Here is a 22,801-nt window from a genome sequence, read left to right on the forward strand (position 1 = left end):
CTCCAACTACGGAGCGTCCCAAGACCAAAACTCCTGAAAACGCGTCCTGAGAAAAACGAGAAGTTTTCACGCGTGCGCAAAGAGAGCTGCGGGTAGTTGTCGGTTGGTCCACGGACGAAGCTGGTTGCCTAGGTGATAGCGAATCGCGAATAACGCTCAGCACCCTAGGGCAGGCGCACTGTTCTCGGGTTTGACTCCTAGGGTGACAACCCAAGACTTGCAGATCCGCTGAGGGTCTGGAATACTGAGGAGGAAGACACCTTTTGCTTTAAGGGAGCGTGTGTGTGACCTTGCCCAGACGCGTCCCTGTCACGGAGAGATGCCAAGGAGCAGAAGCCTGGTCACCTGAGGCCTCCTCCAACCCGGGTCTAGCTCCAGGGGCTCGGGTCGCCTTCGGCACCGTCCCGAAGCCGCTCGGGCAGAGTCGGAGGGTAGAGCCGGAGGACACGGCCTCACAGCGGGCGTGGCGCACGCGTACCGACGGGATGCCGAGCCGTTATCCCGGGGCCGCCGAGCTGCCCGCGTTGGCCAGGACGGAAGACGGCGACGGGTGAGGCCCGGGAACCCCTGCTTAGGATGGGGCCCCTGGTGAGGCCGGGACTCGGCTGACGAGGGGAAGGGCTTGCCAGGCGTCCTAGGAGCAGGACAGCAACTGTCACCCGCTCGGGCTTTCAGCCCCGGAGAGGGCCTTGCGAACCCAGCGGGAGCCGAGGACCCAGCCCCCGGCCCCCAGTCCCCCAGCCCCGCCGCCAATCCACTCCCTGCGACGTTGGCAGCCTCTTTGTCGGATGGAGCTGTGTGCTAGCAAGTTGATCTTGATTTGTTTGGCGGATTGGTTTCTTGATGCACAGTCACGTAGCTCAGGCTGGTCTTGAACTACTCGTTCTCCTGCTCCACTTCGGAGTGTTGGGATAGCAGGTGTAGACTATGACTCCTGGCCTGGGCAGGTTTTAACTGTTTCCTGGTAGCGAGGACCGTAGACTTCTGATGTCAAGGCTAGGGGCCGCTAACCATGTTTCCCTGTCCCCGTCCCCCACTTTTGCTTCCTTAAAATCAAGAGCAGCAGGTTGACCGGGATTCAGATAGATCCGCAACCATGGCGCTTGCTGAATCCATGGCTGTGAAATACATATTTACATTTATTAAATATATATTCATATTAAATGCGCATTTTATTGTACGTATGTATATATTTGCTGCTAAGACTTCTTAAAGATGAAATGTCAGATTCATGTTCTTCACAATGCTTGGAGGTGTGCTGGTTCAATGAACTCACAGTTATTGAGAAACTGCAGGAAGCAATTTAATTTTTTGAGAAAAGTAAAAAGAACCGATACAAGATTGGAAACATTACAGGCCAGTTCTGGTTCAATTTACTAGTAGTTCCAGCACAAAATAGTTATTCTTTTCAGTACTGAAATTATCAAAGAACAAGAAAGATATCCTGCGTCTAGTACAGGAACCAAACTACTCACTTGGTATCGCTGTAAGAATTAGACTAGGGAGCTATGAAAGTGGGACTGGGGAGATGGCTCAGTGGTAGAGCACTTGCCTAGCATTTGTGAGCCTGGGTGCTATCCCCTAGTAATGCACTCACTCTCGTCCTAGTGTGCTAGGACTCACCTAGAGAAAGCTTAGAGTCAGTCTTCTCGTAGCCAAATTAGAGAAAATTTGCAAGACATTGATGGAAACAGGAAAAGTAAAAAAGCACGTGAGCTGTCTGTCACTGGACTTGCCGTCTTCACTGGCTATCAAGCTGCCAGATTATATATTATGTGTGTTCTTTTCTAACAGGCCAGCTGGACGCTCTTATCACCAGAATTCGAAAGGCACTGGTGAGCAGCATAAAGCAGGTAATGCATGCAGATTGCAGACTTGAGAGAAGCCAGTTTGCTTGACACTACTTACACAATGGAGTTTTAACAGTAGACTCAAAGGGCTGGCAAAATGGACTAGCTGATTTCAGTTCCCCTAGAACCTACCAATTCGTTTAAGTTGTGCTCTGACTTCATCCTGCTTTCCCATTTTCTCTCTGCCTCACACATACGCAAATGTAAAACAGACTTCACTGGATTGAATGTGGGGCTCTGTGCATGCTAGACAGCTACTGAGCTGTAGCCCTAAAAGATCACTTCTTTCTCTTATGTTAATCTTTTTTTTTTTTTTTTTTTTTTTTTTGGTTTTTCGAGACAGGGTTTCTCTGTGGCTTTGGAGCCTGTCCTGGAACTAGCTCTTGTAGACCAGGCTGGTCTCGAACTCACAGAGATCCGCCTGCCTCTGCCTCCCGAGTGCTGGGATTAAAGGCATGCGCCACCACCGCCCAGCTCTTATATTAATCTATAATGTTTTTGAGACAGGGTTTCTGTGTGTAACCCTGACTCTATTTTTTAAGTACCAATGAATTCTAAAAGAACTATGTTGAGAATTAGCATTGGTTGGAAAGCAGAGGGCATACCTGTTGTTTACACATGGACTGAAGGGAAAATCCTACACAAACAGCTTCAAAAACCATCAGCTATTTCACAAGGAGCACTTTTCAAATACCTCTTTTTTGATGAAGTTAAGAGAAAAACATCATCTCCTCAAGGCCTCTTACTAATTTTCCAAGGGAAGGGGAGGGGGTTTACTGGTCTTGATAGCACAGGTGTGTGTAGGGAATGCCAGAGAACAGCTCTGTGGAGTAACATCCCTCCTTCCATTTTACATTCCAGGGATTGAACTCAGGTTGCCATCTTGCCGGCCTGCATCTTATTATTATTTTTTTTTTTTTTTGCACTAAACTGCTGATGATTCTGAACATTTTTTTTTTTTTTTTTTTTTTGGTTTTTCGAGACAGGGTTTCTCTGTGGTTTTGGAGCCTGTCCTGGAACTAGCTCTGTAGACCAGGCTGGTCTCGAACTCACAGAGATCCGCCTGCCTCTGCCTCCCGAGTGCTGGGATTAAAGGCGTGCGCCACCACCGCCCGGCTTCTGAACATTTTTTGAGACAGAATTTCTCTAACAGTTCTGGCTGCCCTATGTAGACCAGGCTGGCCTTGAACTCACAGAGATCCTCTGCCTTTGCCTCACAAATGCTGGGATTAAAGGCATGGGCCACCCCACCCAGCTTTTGAGCATCTTTTAAAGTGTTTATTGGCTACGTATTAACATCTTTGGAGACTTGTCCATTTCTGATGTTTGTGTGTTCTAAAAATAAAAGGCAGACATATTATACATTCCCTCAAATTTTAACTGTCTGACTTAAAATACTTGTATAACTGCTTCAGGATATTCACAAGTATAAATATAGATATATATTTATAATTAATAATGATCTTTGTCTACAGATAGAATCAAAGAGGGGCACAGAGTGTACTCACACATTGCCAAGCTGCAGGAGTTATGGAAAACCACTCAAATCCAAACAATTCATATCCCTAAATCAGTGACAGATTCATCTTTTCTAAAGGTAAGACCAGAATTTTTTGTTTGTTTGTTTTTTTGTTTTTTGTTTTTTCGAGACAGGGTTTCTCTGTGGCTTTGGAGCCTGTCCTGGAACTAGCTCTGTAGACCAGGCTGGTCTCGAACTCACAGAGATCCGCCTGCCTCTGCCTCCCGAGTGCTGGGATTAAAGGCGTGAGCCACCATCGCCCGGCTAAGACCAGAATTTAAAGTAAAAATTTACCTATAGTTGTCTGTGAGAAGGTCAGAGGACAACTTGTGGGAACCAGTACTCTCCTTCACCTAGGGAGCAGACTCAGGCTGTCAGGCTTGGCAGCAAGCACTTCTACCTGCTAAGCCATATTGCCAGCCTCTGAAATGTTTCTGAAGGAAGCTGAATATTAAACCCAGGACACCGTGCATACTAACCAAGCAATCTACCCCAAGCTATAGATCCAGAACTTGTGACTGAAGATAAACTACTCAGAAGTTTAAGCCCAGCAGACTACATGGTGTATCCAGAACACTGTCAAGGAGTCTGTGTGTGAAGGCAGCTTCCTGCAGAGCAGTGGTCAGGCACTGTGAAGCCTTCCATTTTTCTTGTAGCTCTTGTATTTGGATACTGGCCAAAGCCTAGGCATGCTGTCCCTGGCACTCTAGGCTTTCTCACTGGTTCTCTGACTTTCATACCTAACTTGAAAGGCCTGACTTTCTTTCCATCCCCCTCCTCCTGGCAGTTGCCAGAATTTTCAGCTTACCTGGCCTATTGTATTTTCCCTGAAACTTAAAAAAAAAAAAAGTCCTCAAAAAGAATTGATGTGATAGCACAGGCCTTATTCCAGCGCTGGGAAAGCAGAGGAAGGTAAATTTCTCTGTGTTTGAGGCCAGCCTGGTCTATGTAGAAAGTCAGAAGCCAGCCAGGGCTACATAGTAAAACCTTGTTTCAACAACAAATAAAACAAAAACAAAACTCACCCACCCCCAAAGCAGAGTCAGTAAGTATGTTGAATAAATTCATGAATGACTACAAGGATTATAGATTCCCTGTCACTTTGGAGCCTGTCCTGGAACTCACTCTGTAGATCAGGCTGGCCTCGAACTCAGAAATCCACCTGTCTCTGCCTCCACTTCCTGAGTGCTGGGATTAAAGGCGTGTCCCACCACTGCCTGGCAGAACTATTGATTTCTTTTTTTTTTTTTTTTTTTTTTTTTTGGTTTTTCGAGACAGGGTTTCCTTGTAGCTTTGCCCGTCCTGGAACTAGCTCTTGTAGACCAGGCTGGCCTCAAACTCCCAGAGATCCGCCTGCCTCTGCCTCCCGAGTGCTGGGATTAAAGGCGTGCGCCACCACTGCCCGGCTAGAACTATTGATTTCTATTCTTCATTAATGATCAAACCTGTGAGAACTAAGTATGGTGGCATGTGCCTGTAGTCCTAGATACTGGGGAGGTTGAGGCAGGAGGGTGGCTTGAACTCAGGAGTTTAAGACAACCCAGGGGGGCTGGAGAGATGGCTCAGAGGTTAAGAGCACTGCCTGCTCTTTCAAAGGTCCTGAGTTCAATTTCCAGCAACCACACGGTAGCTCACAACCATCTGTGATGAGATCTAATAAAGCTTTCTGTGGACTGGTAGGTTCTTCTGGCCAACTTTCCTATTCCTCTTTGGATTAATGACTTATTCAATAATGTAAATTCTAGGTGTATGTATACATACATCAATAACTGAGTTTTGCATCTTTGAGGGGGCGGCGAGATAGGGTTTCTCTGTGTAGCCTTGGCTGTCCTGGAACTCTCTTTAAATTCAGAGACCTGTCTACCTCTGCCTCCTGAGTGCTGGGATTAGAGGGATGTGCCACCACCACTTGGCTGAGCTGTGCATCTTAAGGAAGGATGTTTCTTTTAGAAAGGAAGTATACTCAGTCAAATTAGATTAAATGATAAAACCTGGCATGGTGGCACACACCTGTAATCCCAGTCTTCAGGAGATGGAGGCAGGTGAACCAGAAATTGAGGGTCATTCTGTTACATTTCAAGGTCAAGGCCAGCATGGGATGTATGAAGCCATGTTTCAAAAAAAATTAGGGGCTGAGGAGATGGTTGAGTGATTAATAGGACCAGAATTCAGCCCTAGCACCCATGTCTAGGCTCACAACCACCTGTAACTCCAACTCCAGGGGACTGGACACCCTTTTCTGCATTCTGTGTGCACATAGCCACATATAGACACATACTTTTTTAAAAACTTAGGTTGGAAACTAACTTACAGTATGGTCCACAGAAGCAGCAGATACTCTTCTGCTCCTGGAAAAGATGTATCTTTAGTTGAGACCAAGCAAACTAAGCTGCTTTCAGGTACCATCTTGTCCCTTAAAACACCATAATAAGAAAGCAAGGGCGGGGAGAAGGTTCAGGTTGGAGAGGTGCTTGACACAAGCCTGGATCTGGGTTGTATTCCTGGGATCTGCACAATGGAAGAAGACAACCCAAAGCTGCAAGTTGTCCCCTGACTCCACTCCCAGTACCTCCCCAACACAAGCACAATAAATTAAACAAATGGATAAATGAATAAATAGATTAAAAAGGGCAAGATATCCAACTTGAGAAGCTAGGTGGGGTTCTAAAGCTTGCAGACAGAGAGCAGACACCCTCCTTTCAAGATCTGCATTACTGTGGAATGGCAGCCAGAACCATTTGTATGTTTAAATAAGTGGTCATTTTCTTCTCCTTTGGCAAAGTTGAGTCAGCTAAATTTGATTGTGAAAACCATATAAATGAGTGGGACAGCTCTCAACATCTATCCTTTCAGTAAAAAGACTGCCTACCTGTGTTCTACAGTGAGGGGGTCTTGGGAACCAAGGCCAGCAGAGTTTCAGTCTGTGACACATAAGGCAGTTCAGTTCAACACAACTCAGAAGCTGGTGTTGGTTTAAGCTTCAAAAGTTTGACCTCAGGTAGTTTATTTTAGGCACATGTAAGCACAGCACAATTTGGGGAAAAGCTTCCTGGTGATAATGAACTCAGTCATGTGTACACAGCAAAACTTAATGCATGACTACATCAAAACTCTGTAAAGCACGAGATAGTACTATACATTAATTGAGGAAAGAGGCTCAAGGGACTTTCCTTGATAAGGGTCTTGGGGAGGATTTGGTGTTTCCTGGCCACACAGATAATGCAAAGGTCACTGGGCTATTAATCACAGGTTATACATCTGTCCCTTAGGAGAGATGACCCTGTGTGTTTAATATTCCTAGTTCTAGGGCAGCCTGTGAGCCTTCTACAATACAGCAGTCAGTAGACCCCTCATTCTGTCTTTCAGCATCCGGAACTCAGCTCAGGCCAGAAGCGCTACCTGTGCAGCATCGCTAAGATCTGTAACTCCAGCTATCTGAGGACCTTAATGAAGCGGCAGTACATGCATATGTTTCGTCATGGTTCACAAAAGCCAGGCAGGTGCACCTCCTCTTGGTTTCTTGTCAGTTCTTATGAGAAATGAAAGGGTCTCCTAACAGGTGGTTTGTGTGACAGGTGTCCTCACACATCACAGGAGCCATACCAGCTCCCGCTACTCACAGAAACAGCATCCCCCCTGCACTCCGTGGCGACACCACCTGGAGAGAGAGGACTCTTGGAACATTGCAGCTGCAGCACCTGAAATGATCATCCATTCCCTCTGGCGGCCACTGAGACACAAAGAAGGGTTTGTTTCTTGAGGTTAAGAAGGGAAAACGATACCCAGTTCTGTCTGAAGGGGATCCTCCTGGGTGATATTAAAGCTCCTATTTCCTATATGTTCACTTTGCTAAACTCAGATGAAGGGGCCACTTCTTCTTTATTGAGGCGAGTGGGATATGACACTTCAGGGAGCTGGAGTTTCTGTGCCATGACAAATAGCCCAGGTATGCCTCAAACTCATGGAAATCCTCTTGCCTCAGCTTCCCACATGCTGGAAGTACATGTGTGTCACCACACCCAGCTATATCAGTCTTTTTCACAATATAATTAGTAGATTTGAAAACATTTTTAAATCAGGGCAAGATAGTTCAGCAGGTAAAAGCATTTGCTATGCAAGCCCAACAACCTGTGTTTGATCCCTAGAACCCAGGGGAGGGGGAGGGAACAGAGTCCCCAAAGCTGTCCTCTGACCTCCACACATGCACCCATATTCAGACACACCGTAAACAATAAACAAAGAAGTTCTGGATCAGCTAGAGATAGTCTACTCTTCTCATTCAGGTTCCAAATGACGCAACGCCTCCAGAAGCAGCACACAATGACCCCGCAAAGGGGAGGACTACAAAGCCAGGAGGAAGGAGGAGAAAAGCTGCCACCAGCAGGCATAGTGGCATAAGCCTGTTCTCTTGGTACTTGGGAGGATCAGGAGTTTAAGGGCATCTTGGTCTACTGAGTGAATCTGAGGCAAGCCTGGACTATATGAGATTTGTGTCTCAAAATAACAAATCTACAGTTTACAACAACAGAAGCTTTAGTATTCAAACTGTGTGATAACATGCTGCAATCCAGGAGACTGGAGAATGAAGGACCTTTGGTAAAGCCAGCAGCTAGTGAAGACTCTTCTGCGTTCCCCAGCAGTGGTCACTTTGGTGTCTCCAATTAAAATATTTCCCTTTGTCACAGGGTAAAAATTGGATATGCACTGAACACAAGATGCAAGTCACTGAGGAGTTTTAGAAGACCAAGCGGACTGCTCTTGCTACCAGGTAAATGTGGAATTAAGCAGGCATACACACATATAAATGGAGTTAAAGGATTTTTGTTTTTGAAACATGATCTCATGTAGCACAGGTGGACCTAGAACTCCTGATTCTTCTGCCTCCACGTCCCAAGTACTAGTGGGTAGAATTACCATGCTTGCCTTGCACTTTTGAACACTTTAAAATATACTAAATCAGATAATCATTTTAATTGTCTTGATTAAAAATTTCAAGTGTGATGAGATCTGTCATTTCAAGTAAAAACTTAACCATGGTGGCATTATGACGTAAGTTAAGTCCCAGCACAGACACAGGGAATCTCTGAGTTTCAAGGCAGCCTGGTCTATATAGATTCATCAGAGCTACACAGTAATACCTTATCTCAAAAACCAAACCAACTAAACATCAAATAGTGTATGCTTCTATTTAAAAGAATTAACTACTTGCTAGGCAGTGGTGGCACACACCTTTAATCCCAGCACTCAGGAGACAGAGGCAGGCAGATCTCTGAGAGTCTGAGGACAGCCTGGTCTACAGAGTGAGTTCCAGAACAATGAGAGCTACACACAGAGAAACCCTGTATTGAAAACCAGGGAAAAAAGGAGAATACACTACTCAAAGAGTAAGATTCAGGTTTGTTCTTTTTCTGTGCTGGGTATATGTTCTTCACACAAACCTATACCCCTAGTCCTCCAAGATTTGTCACTATTGTCATTGTTGGTTTTGTTTTAGACAGAGTCTCCCTCTCTCTAGCACAGACTAACCCTGAATTTGTGATCTTTCTTGCTCAGCCTTTCAAGTGCTGGGATTATAGACTTGTGACATTATATCTAGCTTTAGAAGTATTTTTTAGATGTCTGCCTACCATGTGCAAAGCCCTATCACAAGACATAAGGGAAAAGGCAGGGAGGTTAAGTCTGGTCTAAAAGGCTAGGGAGACCCCAGTAGAGGAAACACTGTTGAGGTCCTCAAGCCATGAGAAAGAACTAAAGGAATATGGAGACTCTGAAGACATTACTGACTACTTTATTTAACTCCTAACTCCCTCAACTAGAAGGCTTTTAAAGCCAGTGGGAATACAGTGTTTACTGCAGTAGCTGCTATAGTACAATGCTGTGACTACTATAAGAAAGGCTGAGGCAAGTAGGAGGGGTACGTACCTAAGTTGAAAACAGTAGGGAATTTGTCTTTCTAAAAGCTCAATAGGCTGGGTCTTTTTTTTTTTTTTTTTTTTTTTTTTTTTTTGGTTTTTTGAGACAGGGTTTCTCTGTGGTTTTGGAGCCTGTCCTGGAACTAGCTCTTGTAGACCAGGCTGGTCTCGAACTCACAGAGATCCGCCTGCCTCTGCCTCCCGAGTGCTGGGATTAAAGGCGTGCGCCACCACCGCCCAGCGGCTGGGTCATTTTAAAGGTGCTTAGAATTTTATATCCAGTCATATATGTTGGCACACGCCTTTAATCCCAGCACTCGGGGTGTGTAGTAGGAGCTGCGGGCTGTGTTCCTGCCGCCCCAGCTCCTGGTCGCCTGGCTAGCTTATGCCCCAAAATAACAACACACAAACTGTATTCTTTTAAACACTGCTTGGCCCATTATATCTAGCCTCTTCTTGGCTAATTCTCAAGTAATATTTTAGCCCATTTCTAATAATCTGTATAGCACCCCAAGGTGCACTTACTGGGAAGATTCTAGCCTACGTCCATCCTGGGTTAGAGCTTCATCGTGTCTGCCCTGGGGAGCAGCTGCATGGCATCTAAGCTCACTTCCTCTTCCTCCCAGCATTCTGTTCTATTTACTCCACCCACCTATGTTCTAACCTATGAGGGCCAAGCAGTTTCTTTATTATTTAACCAATGACCTTCCTCCATCAGGGGTACAAAGGCAGGTGGATCTCTGTGACTAGGAGGCCAGTTTGGTATCAAGTTACAGGCTAGCCAGAGCTACAAAAACCCTGTCTCAAAAAATAAGTAAATGAGGCTGGAGATAAGGCTCGGTGGTTAAGGGCATTGGCTGCTCTTTCAGAGATCCTGCAATCCTCAGCACCCACCAATCTTGTTCCAAATCTGAGGCGCTCTTCTGCCCTCTGTGGACACCAGGTGCGCGCACACACAGAATAAGTACGTAGACACACATGCAAACAAAACACTCATACACATATAGTAAAAATTTTATTTCCAAAACAGACTATAAACTCCTCCCTTCCCTTCGGTTTCTTCAGATGGTTCTCAGCCATGCACGAGTGAAGGAACAAAGGAAGAAGATCTACTGAATGAGTGCATGCAGACCATGTCTATTCAAGAACCAGACACCCCGTCTTAGCCCAAAAGTCTCCATACCAAGGTCAGCCATCAGCCAACATCCAGATGCTGAGCCAGAGGTGGACAGGGAAGAGTTGTGAGCCATGTATGGATAGTGCTAGTCACCAGTATGTCAACTGAGTTGAGAAATTGACAACAGCCTTGTTCATCCTATGTGCTTCTGTGTACCAATATCTGTGTAATGTATGCTTGTTTCTAGCTAGGAACAATTAAAATTTTACTTGCCACATACACTAAATTTTTAAAAATTTATTTTATGTGCATTGGTGTTTTGCCTGCCGGTGTGTCTGTGCAAAGGTATTGAAACTCCTGGAGTTATACTGGTGAGCTGCCATGTGGGTACTAGGAATTGAACCCAGGTCCACTGGAAGAGCACCAGTGCCTCTTTTGTTGTTGTTTTTTGAGACAGGGTTTCTCTGTGTAGCCCTGGCTGTCCTAGAACTCATTCTTCAGACTAGGCTGGCCTCAAACGGAGATCCACCTGCCCTCTGCCTCCTGAGTGCTGGGATTAAAGGTGTGCACCACTATGCCTGGTATGAGTATGATTTTTTTTTCAATCTGGCAAATATATTATTTGTTCTTTCAGCTTATAATCAGTTCCAAAATAGAAATAGTTGATTATATAAGATTTTTCTCGATTAAAGTAGGAAAACCGAAAAATATTTACACAGAATAGCATGTGTAGGTCGTAACTTGTAAAGCAGGTACTCAATATTTGCTATTAAATATAAATTATAAACCTATGGATAAAACAAGCGTGTTGGCATATATATTTAATCCTAGCACTTGAGAAGAAAGACGGGTTTCTTTGAGTTCCAAGCTAACCTGGTCTACACTTTGAATTCCACGTAAGCCAGGGCTACATAGTGAAACCTCCTCAAAAAGAAATTATTGTTACAAACAGATAAACACATTAGGAGCAGGAGGACTTAATCACTGCTGACTTATTGTCAGCATGGTACAGTGTTCATAAGCTACGAAGCAGGTCTCATGTTTTGACACCATCCTGCCTGGTCCTCCTGAAGAGAAAGACAGGCATGTGCCACCACATGCCTTTACTCTAACACAGTGGTTCTCAACCTTTCTAATGCTGAGACCCTTTCATAAAGTTCCTAATGTTGTGATCACCCCAACCATAACATTATTTTCATTGCTACCTCATAACTCAAAATAGAATTTTGCTACTGTTATGAATTGTAAATATCTTTTCTCTGATGGTCTCTCTCAGGTGACCCTTGTGAAAGTCATTTGACTCCCAAAGGGAAAACCTACAAGTTGAGAACTACTACTGTTAACACATCTGTGGCTGTGCACCCTGCACTCTATCACATCTGTGGCTGTGCACCCTGCACTCTAACACATCTGTGGCTGTGCACCCTGCACTCTTTCACATCTGTGGCTGTGCACCCTGCACTCTAACACATCTGTGGCTGTGCACCCTGCACTCTTTCACATCTGTGGCTGTGCACCCTGCACTCTAACACATCTGTGGCTGTGCACCCTGCACTCTTTCACATCTGTAGCTGTGCACCCTGCACTCTAACACATCTGTGGCTGTGCACCCTGCACTCTTTCACATCTGTGGCTGTGCACCCTGCACTCTTTCACATCTGTAGCTGTGCACCCTGCACTCTAACACATCTGTGGCTGTGCACCCTGCACTCTAACACATCTGTGGCTGTGCATCCTGCACTCTATCACATCTGTAGTTGTGCACCCCTGCACTCTATCACATCTGTAGTTGTGCACCCCTGCACTCTATCACATCTGTAGTTGTGCACCCCTGCACTCTAACACACCTGCTGTTGCATCTGATATCTCTCTCTCTTTTTTTTTTTTTTTTTTTTTTGGTTTTTCGAGACAGGGTTTCTCTGTGGTTTTGGAGCCTGTCCTGAAACTAGCTCTGTAGACCAGGCTGGTCTCGAACTCACAGAGATCCACCTGCCTCTGCCTCCCAAGTGCTGGGATTAAAGGCGTGCGCCACCACCGCCCGGCTTGATATCTCATTTTTTAATATTGTGTTTGTTTTGTTTTAGAGACAGTGTTTCCCTGTGTAGCTCTGGCTATCCTGGAACTCACTTTATAGACTGGGCTGGCCTTGACCTCAGAGATCCTCCTGCCTCTGCCTTTCAAGTTCAAGGATTAAAGGTGTAAGCCGCCTTTACTGTGTGGTATTCAAGTCTTAAGAGCCTCTGTCTCTTGATTACTGGGATTTTAAGTCTGTAGTTTTAAAATTAAACACAGGTTTTCAAGAAAGTCTAAATGGAAGGTAAACATTTATTACTAAAGAAGAGAAAACATACAGAAATTCTGGATTCTTTCTCTTCATGCACTAGTTTTGTAATGAAGTCCAAATACCAACTAGGAAGATATTTACAAAGATAAATTTTTCTTAAATGGCCCTATACTGTATGGTGGACTTCTTTTCATAGAAACCATATACTGTAAGCTAAGAATATTCTTAGAGTTTACAAGAATCTTAGAGGAACTATGTTCTAAACAGAAGATACCTTTTAGTGCAAAATATTATAAAAGTGACACAACTGTGTGCCTCTTAAGTGTTTAATTAATTCATTTGAACAAGAAAATGGGAAAAAAGAAACAGAAAATGATCAAGACAAGCCTAGCTTTAAGATTTTTTGTATTCAATTCGTTCTACTTTCACATCATCTCCAATAAGCTGATAGACGTAAGTGACCACTGTAGAAGCCTGGATATCCATCAGGACAAATGAAGGAATAATATTTCTGGAAGAGAAATAAACTGTGTTAGTGTTTTGTACTAAAGCAATAGCACTGTAAATTTCAATTCAAGGTATTGAACTCCAGGAGAAATCTGATTGTTACCTTTACACTGAAAAGAACACCAGTAACAGGGTGTGTGTGGGGGGTGCACTCAGGGAGGCAGAGGCAGGTGGGTCTCTGTATGTGTGAAGCCAGCCTGGTCTACAAAGTGAGTTCCAGGGCAGCCAAGGCTACACAAAGAAACCCTGTCTCAAAAAAGAAAGAAAAAAATAATAAAAAGGGGTTGCTGACATTTACCTGTTGGCTGGGTCATGGTGGCACATGCCTTTAATCCAAGCACTCAGGAGGTAGAGGCAAGAGGATCTCTGTGAGTTCAAGGCCAGCCTGATCTACAGAGCTAGTTCCAGGACAGGCTCTAAAGCTACAAAGGGAAAAACCCTGTCTCGAAAAACAAAAGCAAAACAAATTTTTTTTACCTGTTTATTGTGTGTTTTTTTAAATAGGGTCTCACTATGTAGCCCTGGCTGGCCTTGAACTCAAAGAGATCTACCTGCCTCTGCCTCCAGAGTGCTGGAATTAAAAGTGTGTGCCACTACACAGACTCTTATTTAAATGTTGTATTTCTCTTTATGAATGTCATGCAATTACTACTTTTTCTAAAGAACTAAATGCTAAGTTGTGGTACTTACGTTTCCAAGGCATTATATGCCCCAGTGGCGGAACCTGGGTTAATGTAGAATTTATTTTCATGCTCAAATGCTTCAAATTTGTGTGTGTGTCCTGAGATAAGAATGTCCACATCAAACTGCCTCTGCAGCAGGGCCAAGCTAGCCATGTCTCCCCATGGAATAACTTGGTGTCCATGGATCAGACCAATCTTGAACTGCCCCACAGTCACAACCTTCTGTTCTGGGTAATTCAGATTCTAATATAAAAAAAAAGACACAAGGAAAATACACATTTCTGATAGGATGAAACATTCAATTTGTTTAAATATTCAACCTCATATAGGTTATCTTCAGACCTACAACAAATACGTTTATAAAAAGTTTCTCTTCAGCCTGTAATACTGCAATGGTGTATAAAACCCAATTCAGCCAATGTAAACTGGAGGCTTCCAAGCAACTGCTTTATTGAGTTAATTTTTATAGAATATGGGTTCTTTAGGGTGTGCTGTAAAGAATAACTATTCCTGGGCTGGGGAGATGGCTCAGCAAGTAAAGATACTTGCCCCCCAGCCTGGATTCTATCCCTGGATCCCACATGGTAGAAAGAGGGAACTGACTTCACAAGCTGTTGTCCTTTGACCGTTACACAAGTACTATTTACATGCATGCACAAATACTGTAATAAAAAATTTAGAGAATAGTTATCCCCAAACTTGTAATTTTCACAACTTAAGGCACATAACTTATAAACTGGGATTTATTTAAATTATATCCAGGCTTTAATACTTACAATACCCAATTTTAAAAAAAAAGATTTATTATGTATGCAGTATTCTGTCTGCATGTATTCCTGCAGACCAGAAGAGGTCACCAGATCTCGTTATGGATGGTTGTGAGTCACCAGGTGGTTGCTGGGAATTGAACTCAGGACCCTATGTTTGGTTTTTTTGTTTTGTTTGTTTGTTTGTTTGAGACAGGGTTTCTCTGTAGCTTTTTGGAGCCTGTCCTGGAACTAGCTCTTGTAGACCAGGCTGGCCTCAAACTCACAGAGATCCGCTTGCCTCTGCCTCCTGAGTGCTGGGATTAAAGGTGTGCACCACCACTGCCTGGCGTTTGTTTTTTTGGGGGGGGTGGTCAAGCCAGGGTTTCTCTGTGTAGCTCCGGCTGTCTTGGAACTTGCTCTGTAGACCAGGCTGGCTTCAAACTAAAAGAGTTCTGTCTGCCTCTGCCTCCCAAGTGCTGGGATTAAAGGTATGAGCTACCACCTCCCTGCATAACAACTCTTTAATTTTATTCCCCTTCCAACAGGGTCTTTTAGAGCCCCATATGGCCAGAAATTTATTTGTATCTTTAGGCTATGCGTATATAGTATGTAGCAATGTAGCCGGGCAGTGGTAATGCACACATTTAATCCCAGCACTCCAAAGGCAGAGACAGGTGGATCTCTTTGAGTTCGAGGCCAGCCTGGTCTACCAAGTGAGTTCTAGGACAGGCTCCAAAGCCACAGAGAAACCATGTCTTGAAAAACAAATTTAAAAATATGAAACAAAAATGAATTTGCTGTTTAGACCTGGTTCTTACCACTAATATCTCATTATATATGTGCAAATATCCCAAAATCTAAGAATGCCTAAATTCAGAACACTGGCTGCAAACTAATGGATAGTTCACCTCTAATTTTTATTTGGGTGACAAATAATTATGCTGTTGAGGACTGAACCCAGGCATCGTGTATGCTTAGAGAGGTATTCGACCACCAAACATTTCTAGGCCCAAAGGTAACTTTTCTTTTTTCTTTTCTTCTTTTTTTGGTTTTTCGAAACAGGGTTTCTCTGTGGTTTTGGAGCCTGTCCTGGAACTAGCTCTTGTAGACCAGGCTGGTCTCGAACTCACAGAGATCCACCTGCCTCTGCCTCCCGAGTGCTGGGACTAAAGGCGTGCGCCACCACCGCCCGGCCCAAGGGTAACTTTTCAAAGTGGCGGTGGCGCGGCAACCATGGAAAAACTGAAGCCTAAATAATAAAGTTTATACAAAACAGCAAGAAAGGGGTACAGATGGGAGAGAAAGGAAAATGGCACCTCATCGAAGTCTCCTCTTACGATGTGGACGTCACCAGCCAGGGTCTTGAGATAGTCATAGCTCTCCTTGGTGCAAAGGTTCCCAGTGCAGAGAATGTGCTGGATTTTTCCTGGCACCAGGAGTTTTTTGAATTTAGCCGGCAGGCTGTTGCACCGGTGTGGAATGTGCAGATCTCCTAACACCAACACCAACTTTCAGGTGTTGGAGTGGAACAAACACAGCGTTAGACATGATGGCAGACAACACGATCCTCCCATGACTACCCCTTTAGACTTGGCAGAGAGTCCAAGAACCCAGCAGAGCAAACGTTACTGATGCAATTCGTAGCCTGTGGTACCATATCTGTTCTAAGCTAATCTTATTTTGGATATCCAAAGTTGTGTTATTTTATTTAACCAATAAAAAATATAATAAAATTAAGTTTTCTAAAGTGATCCACTAGCCAGGTAAGAGCACACACCTGTAACTCAACACTGGGGCGGGGAGCAGAGGCAAGAGACCACTGCAAGTTCAAGGCCTGCCTAGTCTACATAGTGAGTTCTAGGTCAGCCACAGCCACACACAGAGATACTGTCTCAGAAAAAGTAAAAAGTAAAAAAGATTTAGAAACCTATAAATTACATTGAATAAGATAGACACTGCAAACTGCTAGAATCTACAGCATTCGATAGTTTTGAAGAATGACACAGTAATCCTATCTGCAGCTGTAATATAAACCTATTTAATTGCAAAATCACTGTTAAAGGAAATTATCAGAAATGAAATATGACCCTAGAGAGATGGCTTAGATGTTAAGAGTACTGATTGCTCTTGCTGAGGTCCCAGGTTCAATTCCCAGCACCCACAAGACAGCTGAACCATTTAATTCTAGCTCTAGTGAATCCGACACTCTCTTCTGAGCTTTTCAAGAACTGCACTAGCTGGTGTGATTAGATACATGCAGACAAAGCAGTTGTGGTAATATGGCTGGGCAGTAGTGGCACATGCCCTTTAATCTTAACCCTCAGGAGGCAGAGGCAGGTGGATCTCTTTGAGTTTGAGGACAACCTGGTCTACAAAGTAAGCTCCAGGGCAGCCTAAAATAATACAGTGAGACCTTGTCTCAAAAGGAGAAGGAAGAAGGGAGGGAGAAGGAAAGGAAGGAGAGTGGGAGGGAGGGAGAAGCAGGGAGGGAGGGAAATAGGGAGGGGGGAGAGAGAGGAATGAATACAGAGTATGGAGGTTCATGCTTGTAAATCCAGCATTCAGGAGGCTAAGACAGGAGGACTGCTAGTTCAAGACCAACCTGGGCTACATGGCATGCAAATTCCAGTTCTAGGTCAGCCAATACTGCAAGTGAAACTATCACACACACAAAATACATACATACATATATATGTATGTATATAAATATAAAAATTTAGGGGAAAAGTTAATTTTATAGTTTGTGCTAAGAACTCTTTGGAGGGGTTGGGAATTTCGCTCAGTGGTAGAATGCTTGCCTAGCAAGTGCAAAGCCCTGGGTTTGGTCCTCAGCTCAAAAAAAGAACTCTTTGGAGAACATTAGCCCAAATTAACTGATTTTGCTATTTCAAATTCTTAGCAGTATGTTACAGGGCACAAAGGCCTAATACTTTAGAGTCTCAATAGATAACATATGTGCTTCTTATTTATAAGTTTTGCTATCTTCACTTTCTTTCACTAGAAATTACCACTGTCATATTTCTATTACCTGGATAAAACTGCTTCTTCCACTCCCTCAGTATAGTTTGTAAACTTAAAAAAAATAACACTTTACAATCATCATGTGCATTAGAGAGTAAAACAAAAAGGCAGATGATTGAGTAATGAGATCAGCAGGGAGCAGTTTAGAGTTGCCACAGTCTCAGATGACAAAAATAAAATTTGCTCTGAAATGTCAAAGAATTAAAAAGCCAAGCCTAAAACAGGCATGGTGGCACACTCCTTTAATCCCAGCACCAAGGAAGAATAGGCAGGAAGATTTCTGTGAATTCAGGTCCAACCTGGTCTACATAGCAAGCTCCAGACCAGCCAAAGCTACATAGTGAAATCCTGTCCAAAAAAGGGGGAGGGACAATCCCATGAAATTTTAGATTAAAAATTTCAAGAGTGAACAAAATAAACTGACATTATTGTTTAAAAGTCCATTTAAAGCTGTGCGTTGGTGGTGCTCGTCTTTAATCCCAGCACTCAGGAGGCACAGGTAGGCGGATCTCTGTGGGTTTGAGGCCAGCCTGGTCTACAAAGTGAGCTCAAGGACAGCCAGAGCTGTTACACAGAGAAATCCTGTGTCAACCTCCCCACCACTCCAAAAGAAAAGAAAAGGAAAAAAAAAGTTCATTTAAAGATAACACCTGCCCCCTGAGAGTAACCGAAGAGATTTTCCGTGTTGGTTAGTATAAGCACACTTACAGGATCTTCATTGGACCATGTTCCACTCATCAGTGCACACACTCTAACTGCTTTTCAAGGCATGCTTATCAACAGTTTCAAAGAAAGCAATACATGTTTAATATGATAAAACTTTTGCCACCATAATTGTTTTGTTGTTTTTGTTTTTTGCCAAGTGCTGGGATTAATGGCGACTGCCACCACCACGTGGCCTGGCCACCATAATTTTAAAATTGACTTCAAATAATTAATTTGGCAGCTGAAGAGATGGTTCAGTGGTTAAGAGCACTGACAGCTCTTCCAGATGATCTAGGTTTGATTCGCAGCACACAGCAGCTCACAACTGTAACTCCAGTTCCAGGAGATCTGACTCCCTCTTCTAGCCTTGGAGGGTACCAGACATACAGAGAGACATACAGACAAAGCACATCCACATAAAATAACCAAATTTAAAAAAATTAAAATTTAAGATCAATCAAAACCCAGAATATGACCAGTAAGAATGATCACTAGAGCAAGCTTGATTATCTGACAACAAAGTCAAAAGGACTGTAAATAAGAGGAACTGTTCCCAACACAGGGCAGCTGCAGCAGTCCACGCTGGGGAAAACCTCTGAAAGCTAAACTACAAAGGATCCACCCTCAATCAGTAACAAGCACCTTGACTTAGAACAGTCTTCACTGTAGAGCGGTCCCTTCACATTTGGATTAATGAACAGTTACTGTGACATGCTGGAAAACATTTTCTATACTAAAAGAAAAACCTCAGAACTCATAAGAGGGTGTTTATCTCTGGGACTAAAAGAATGAACTGTTCAGTCAGAATATACCGGAAAGAACATTAGTGAAACACAGTACTATATTATGACTGAAGACACCAATTCTGTGAGGTGCCATCCATCTCCTTGACTATTAATATGTGAAAACTGTCACTGGATAAATGGTCACACAGGAACTATCAAAGATCCACAGTAGGACAGAATCCTGTGGTTTCTACTGATGACCAAGTTAGGAGACATACATGACACATGTCACAAGTGCCCCTGCCTAAACTCCACGGTGATAGATCAGGTTAGACAAACATGAGAGGCAGCAAAGGGTCTGGAAATGGCTGTCTTGTTATATTCCTATAAACAACCTAAACGAAGCATGGGGATTGGGTCACTTCCTACTTGAGAGATCAGTTATCAGCCACCCAACCACCATTGTTAGTAGGAGCATAGAAAAGAAACTTACTCTGTGCCCAGCCTTAGTGGAATGAAGAAGTTGATTGCAGACAGGGGAATGGAAAAAAAAAAGGGTGAAACATGACCAATGTTAAAAGAAAGCAACAAAAGTTAAAAGAAAAAAAAAACATACCAAATATGCAAAATTTGTTAATGATTTCTGAATGTTAGGAAATGTTAAAAATCATCTGTGCTGAAAATAATTCCAAAAGTACTCACTTCATCTCTCAGCAGAGGACAAACACAGCACATCTGCCCTGCCAATGTCATTCTACATTTTCTAACCTTGCTTTCCACGTCGACTCCTGTCCCTTTATTTTTCATTCAGTTTACTCTTTGTAAGATTAGATATTTATAATTTGAAGAATTCACTGGGAATAGGTTAAGGCTATCCTTTTCTGGTTCCTGGGGTCTTGCTGTCTCTGGAGTACACTGGTTTTATTTATTTATTTTATCTTTTTTTTTTTTTGGTTGTGAGCCTAGCCTTTAATGGCTGAGCCATCTCTCCAGCCCTATTTTATCTTTTTTTAATGTTTGAGGTTTTAGTAGTAAAAACCCATTCTCCAGGGGAAGTTTTTGCTATAGAGGACATTACTAACGTGAATACATATGATGAAAATGCCAAGAAAGATCACGACAATAAAAACCAACACACACTCAGTGTGGTGGCAACTCATTTGGTTCCAGCACTTGGGAGACAGAGGCAGGCAGATCTCTGTGAATTCCAGGCCAGCTTGGGTGCTATATTGTAATAACCTGACTTAGGCATCAAGAGATGGCTCAGCAGTTAAAAGCACTTGCTGATCTTGCAGAGGTCCCGGATTTGGTTTCCAGTACCCACATGGCATCTCACAATTGTATCTCCAGTTCTGGGATCCCAAGCCCTCTGGCTCCCAATGGTACCTGTACTTGGGTGGTGCACGTAAAACTCACGGAGACACACACATACACAAAAATTAAAAAAAAAAAAAAATTAAAAAGAAATAAATTTTTAAAAGAAACGTGATGTACAGTAGTGACCCTTAAACCTAAGTGTTCACCTCTCAAAACGACTTCAGAAACATGGATCATGGCAGCTAATTCTTCTCCCTGGAAGTATCTCCAAACTGCCATAAATTAACTAGTCTACCTTAAACTGGAGTCTGTTTAGAAGCGAAAATCGGCTGAATTTAAGCACACATCTTTGGAACACTTATAAACCACCTTTTCAAAGGTCGTTTGAAGAATAATCTCTAAAAACGCAACGTGTGCCCATCAGTCAGAGAGGTACCTTCACTTTAACGTTCCTCAGCACAAACAGCAAAGCTCAACCGCCCTCTACAAACTTTGGAGAGCACAGGATGTCTTTTAAAAGTCTGATTACATGGACGTGTCTGCTCCCCAGGTTTCATAGAGCAAGGTCGCAGGGGCAGCAATCTATCGGGAGCAAAGGCCTGATGCAGACTGGGGAAGCTAAAGCTCTGCAAATAACACGCACATCTCAGACTTCAAATGATCCCCATGCGTTCGCTCTAAGGGGTCGTAGCAGCCACAGCTCACAAGCAGTCCCTTTCCGGGTCCCCGCCCGGAGTGGCCAATGCAGCGGCTACTTCTCGTTCTGCACCGAGGCCGGCTGTCCCCAGCAAGCCCCGAAGAAGCAGGAGGAAGACGTCCGGCCACACGGACGGCCCGAGGCCTCTCCCGGCCACAGCGAGCCGATCTCGTGACAGGACCGGGTCCTCCACGCACGCCCTCTGGCAGCAGGGGCGAGCCAGGCCGGGCCGCACCCTGGCCAGCAGCGATCTTCCCCCTCCCTTCTCCGCGGCCTCCCCAGGCTCGCTCCTCGGCCGCGCCCGCCCCAGCCTCCCGGAGCGTCCTCGTCCCCGACGCCGGAGTATCCTGGTCCGACCGGGGTCGCCGCCGCCACGGTGCTCACCATCCTGTCACCAGGCTTCGTTCAGTCACCACGAACGCCGCCGCCCTCTTCCTCGGGTTTCTTAGTAGACCCGCCCATTTCTTCCGCCACCAATAAGACGCGGAGTTTGCGAAGGACTGTCCTACGAGGCCTCGTAAGGGTCTGTCCCAGTCAGAAAGCTAAACGCGTGGGTGGGGCCAAGGTAGAGGCGGAGACAGTGGACGGTGCGGATAACATCCGGGTACCTGCGGCGGGTACGCTTCCGACCGCCGTGTCTGTGCGGTAGCCATGCTGAAGTGCGGGATGACGGGCGGTCAGGTGAAAGGTGGAGCGGCCATTCTTGTTTTGCTACTTAGAAGAGGGAGAGCCTAGTGTCTCTGAAGTGTCTCCATCGTCTCCTTACGCTTCCTCTGCCGTGCTCCGCCAGGACTGAGGACGCAAAGCCTGGCCTCAGCGCCCTCACGAGGGCCCTGCTGCGCTTCGAATAGCGTGACAGCCCCTTTTTCTTTAGTTATGCCTAGTAATTTGGTGACCATGAAATGAACTGTAGCATTGGGCATTAAGCTCAGATTGACGAGGGCTGATGTGGGGAGAAATTGAGAGGAAAATAACACTTTACCAGCAAAAGAATTTTGAGCTCAGGGAAAACCCGATCTCCATTCGAGATTCTACCAGAGAATTCTTTTGTTTGTTTTTGTTTTTCTTTTTTTTTCTTTTTTTAGCTATAATCGCGCCTCGGATAAACCTCATTGGCTACGATACTGCCACTGCGCAAAGCTTGTTTTTGTTTTTCAAGACAGGGTTTCTCTGCAGCTTTTGGAGCCTGGATCTAGCTCTTGTAGACCAGGCTGGTTTCTTGTTTTTTCTTTCCATATATATATATATATATATATATATATATATATATATATATATATATATATATATATATAATTAGAACAAGCTACTATGTCACTTTGAAGCTCAGTTTCCTCAATTGGGAGATGAGACTAATATTAACACCTTCGTTGATAAGAGTTTGTCATAAGCATGAAGTGGATGACTTGAGCCCAGTAATTAGAAGGACAGTGTGGGGAACTATATTGTACATAGCCTTACAAAAGGGAATGACTGGGCTTGGAACAGGGTTCGTGGGCACAGACAGCTTGCCTGACATGTACAAGGCCTAGGTTCAGTCTGCCTGCAGAGTGTGGGAGAACCCAAAAAGAAAATGAGCGAAAGCATTACCATAGAAATTGACTTGCAGGAGACATCATTTTGTATCACTGCAGATTTTTTTTTTTTTTTTTCTTTTTCGAGACAGGGTTTCTCTGTGGTTTTGGAGCCTGTCCTGGAACTAACTCTTGTAGACC

General features: G+C 44.1%; 3 protein-coding genes and 1 pseudogene across 3 annotated transcripts in view; 2 read left to right on the forward strand and 2 right to left on the reverse strand.

Annotated features, from left to right (window-relative positions):
• Nucleotides 1-95: 95 nt before the first annotated feature.
• Fam216a (family with sequence similarity 216 member A) lies at nt 96-10,673 on the forward strand. Its single transcript, XM_057764599.1, has 7 exons — nt 96-550; nt 1,795-1,853; nt 3,326-3,447; nt 6,736-6,865; nt 6,945-7,116; nt 8,055-8,137; nt 10,347-10,673. Exons 1-7 carry the CDS (start codon nt 486-488, stop codon nt 10,445-10,447), a joined length of 732 nt encoding a protein of 243 aa, XP_057620582.1. The 5' UTR covers nt 96-485; the 3' UTR covers nt 10,448-10,673.
• A 2,321-nt stretch (nt 10,674-12,994) lies between these two features.
• On the reverse strand, nt 12,995-21,555 carry Vps29 (VPS29 retromer complex component). The gene is made up of 4 exons (XM_057764605.1): nt 21,471-21,555; nt 15,938-16,129; nt 13,880-14,115; nt 12,995-13,193 (listed from the first exon to the last, which is right to left on the reverse strand). Exons 1-4 carry the CDS (start codon nt 21,471-21,473, stop codon nt 13,076-13,078), a joined length of 549 nt encoding a protein of 182 aa, XP_057620588.1. The 5' UTR covers nt 21,474-21,555; the 3' UTR covers nt 12,995-13,075.
• A 182-nt stretch (nt 21,556-21,737) lies between these two features.
• The window catches only part of Rad9b (RAD9 checkpoint clamp component B), a 41,550-nt gene continuing 40,486 nt past the window's right edge, over nt 21,738-22,801 (forward strand). Inside the window, exon 1 of the mRNA XM_057764591.1 lies at nt 21,738-21,774. Coding sequence (XP_057620574.1) covers nt 21,738-21,774 — 37 coding nt within the window. The remainder of the gene's footprint in view (nt 21,775-22,801) is intronic.
• LOC130872339 (U4 spliceosomal RNA) lies at nt 22,163-22,228 on the reverse strand (annotated as a pseudogene).

This window comes from Chionomys nivalis, chromosome 3, assembly GCF_950005125.1.
Source record: "Chionomys nivalis chromosome 3, mChiNiv1.1, whole genome shotgun sequence".
Lineage (NCBI taxonomy): Eukaryota > Metazoa > Chordata > Mammalia > Rodentia > Cricetidae > Chionomys > Chionomys nivalis.

What these genes read in the sequence shown, in the direction of transcription:
- Fam216a (XM_057764599.1), top strand. Translation starts at nt 486, where the DNA reads ATGCCGAGCCGTTATCCCGGGGCCGCCGAGCTGCCCGCGTTGGCCAGG. An exon ending in TGGTGAGCAGCATAAAGCAG is followed by an intron (nt 1,854 to 3,325) that starts GTAATGCATGCA and finishes CTTTGTCTACAG; the next exon opens with ATAGAATCAAAGAGGGGCAC. An exon ending in CGGACTGCTCTTGCTACCAG is followed by an intron (nt 8,138 to 10,346) that starts GTAAATGTGGAA and finishes CGGTTTCTTCAG; the next exon opens with ATGGTTCTCAGCCATGCACG.
- Vps29 (XM_057764605.1), bottom strand. An exon ending in TAAGAGGAGACTTCGATGAG is followed by an intron (nt 14,116 to 15,937) that starts GTGCCATTTTCC and finishes TTTTTATATTAG; the next exon opens with AATCTGAATTACCCAGAACA. An exon ending in GCATATAATGCCTTGGAAAC is followed by an intron (nt 13,194 to 13,879) that starts GTAAGTACCACA and finishes TTTCTCTTCCAG; the next exon opens with AAATATTATTCCTTCATTTG.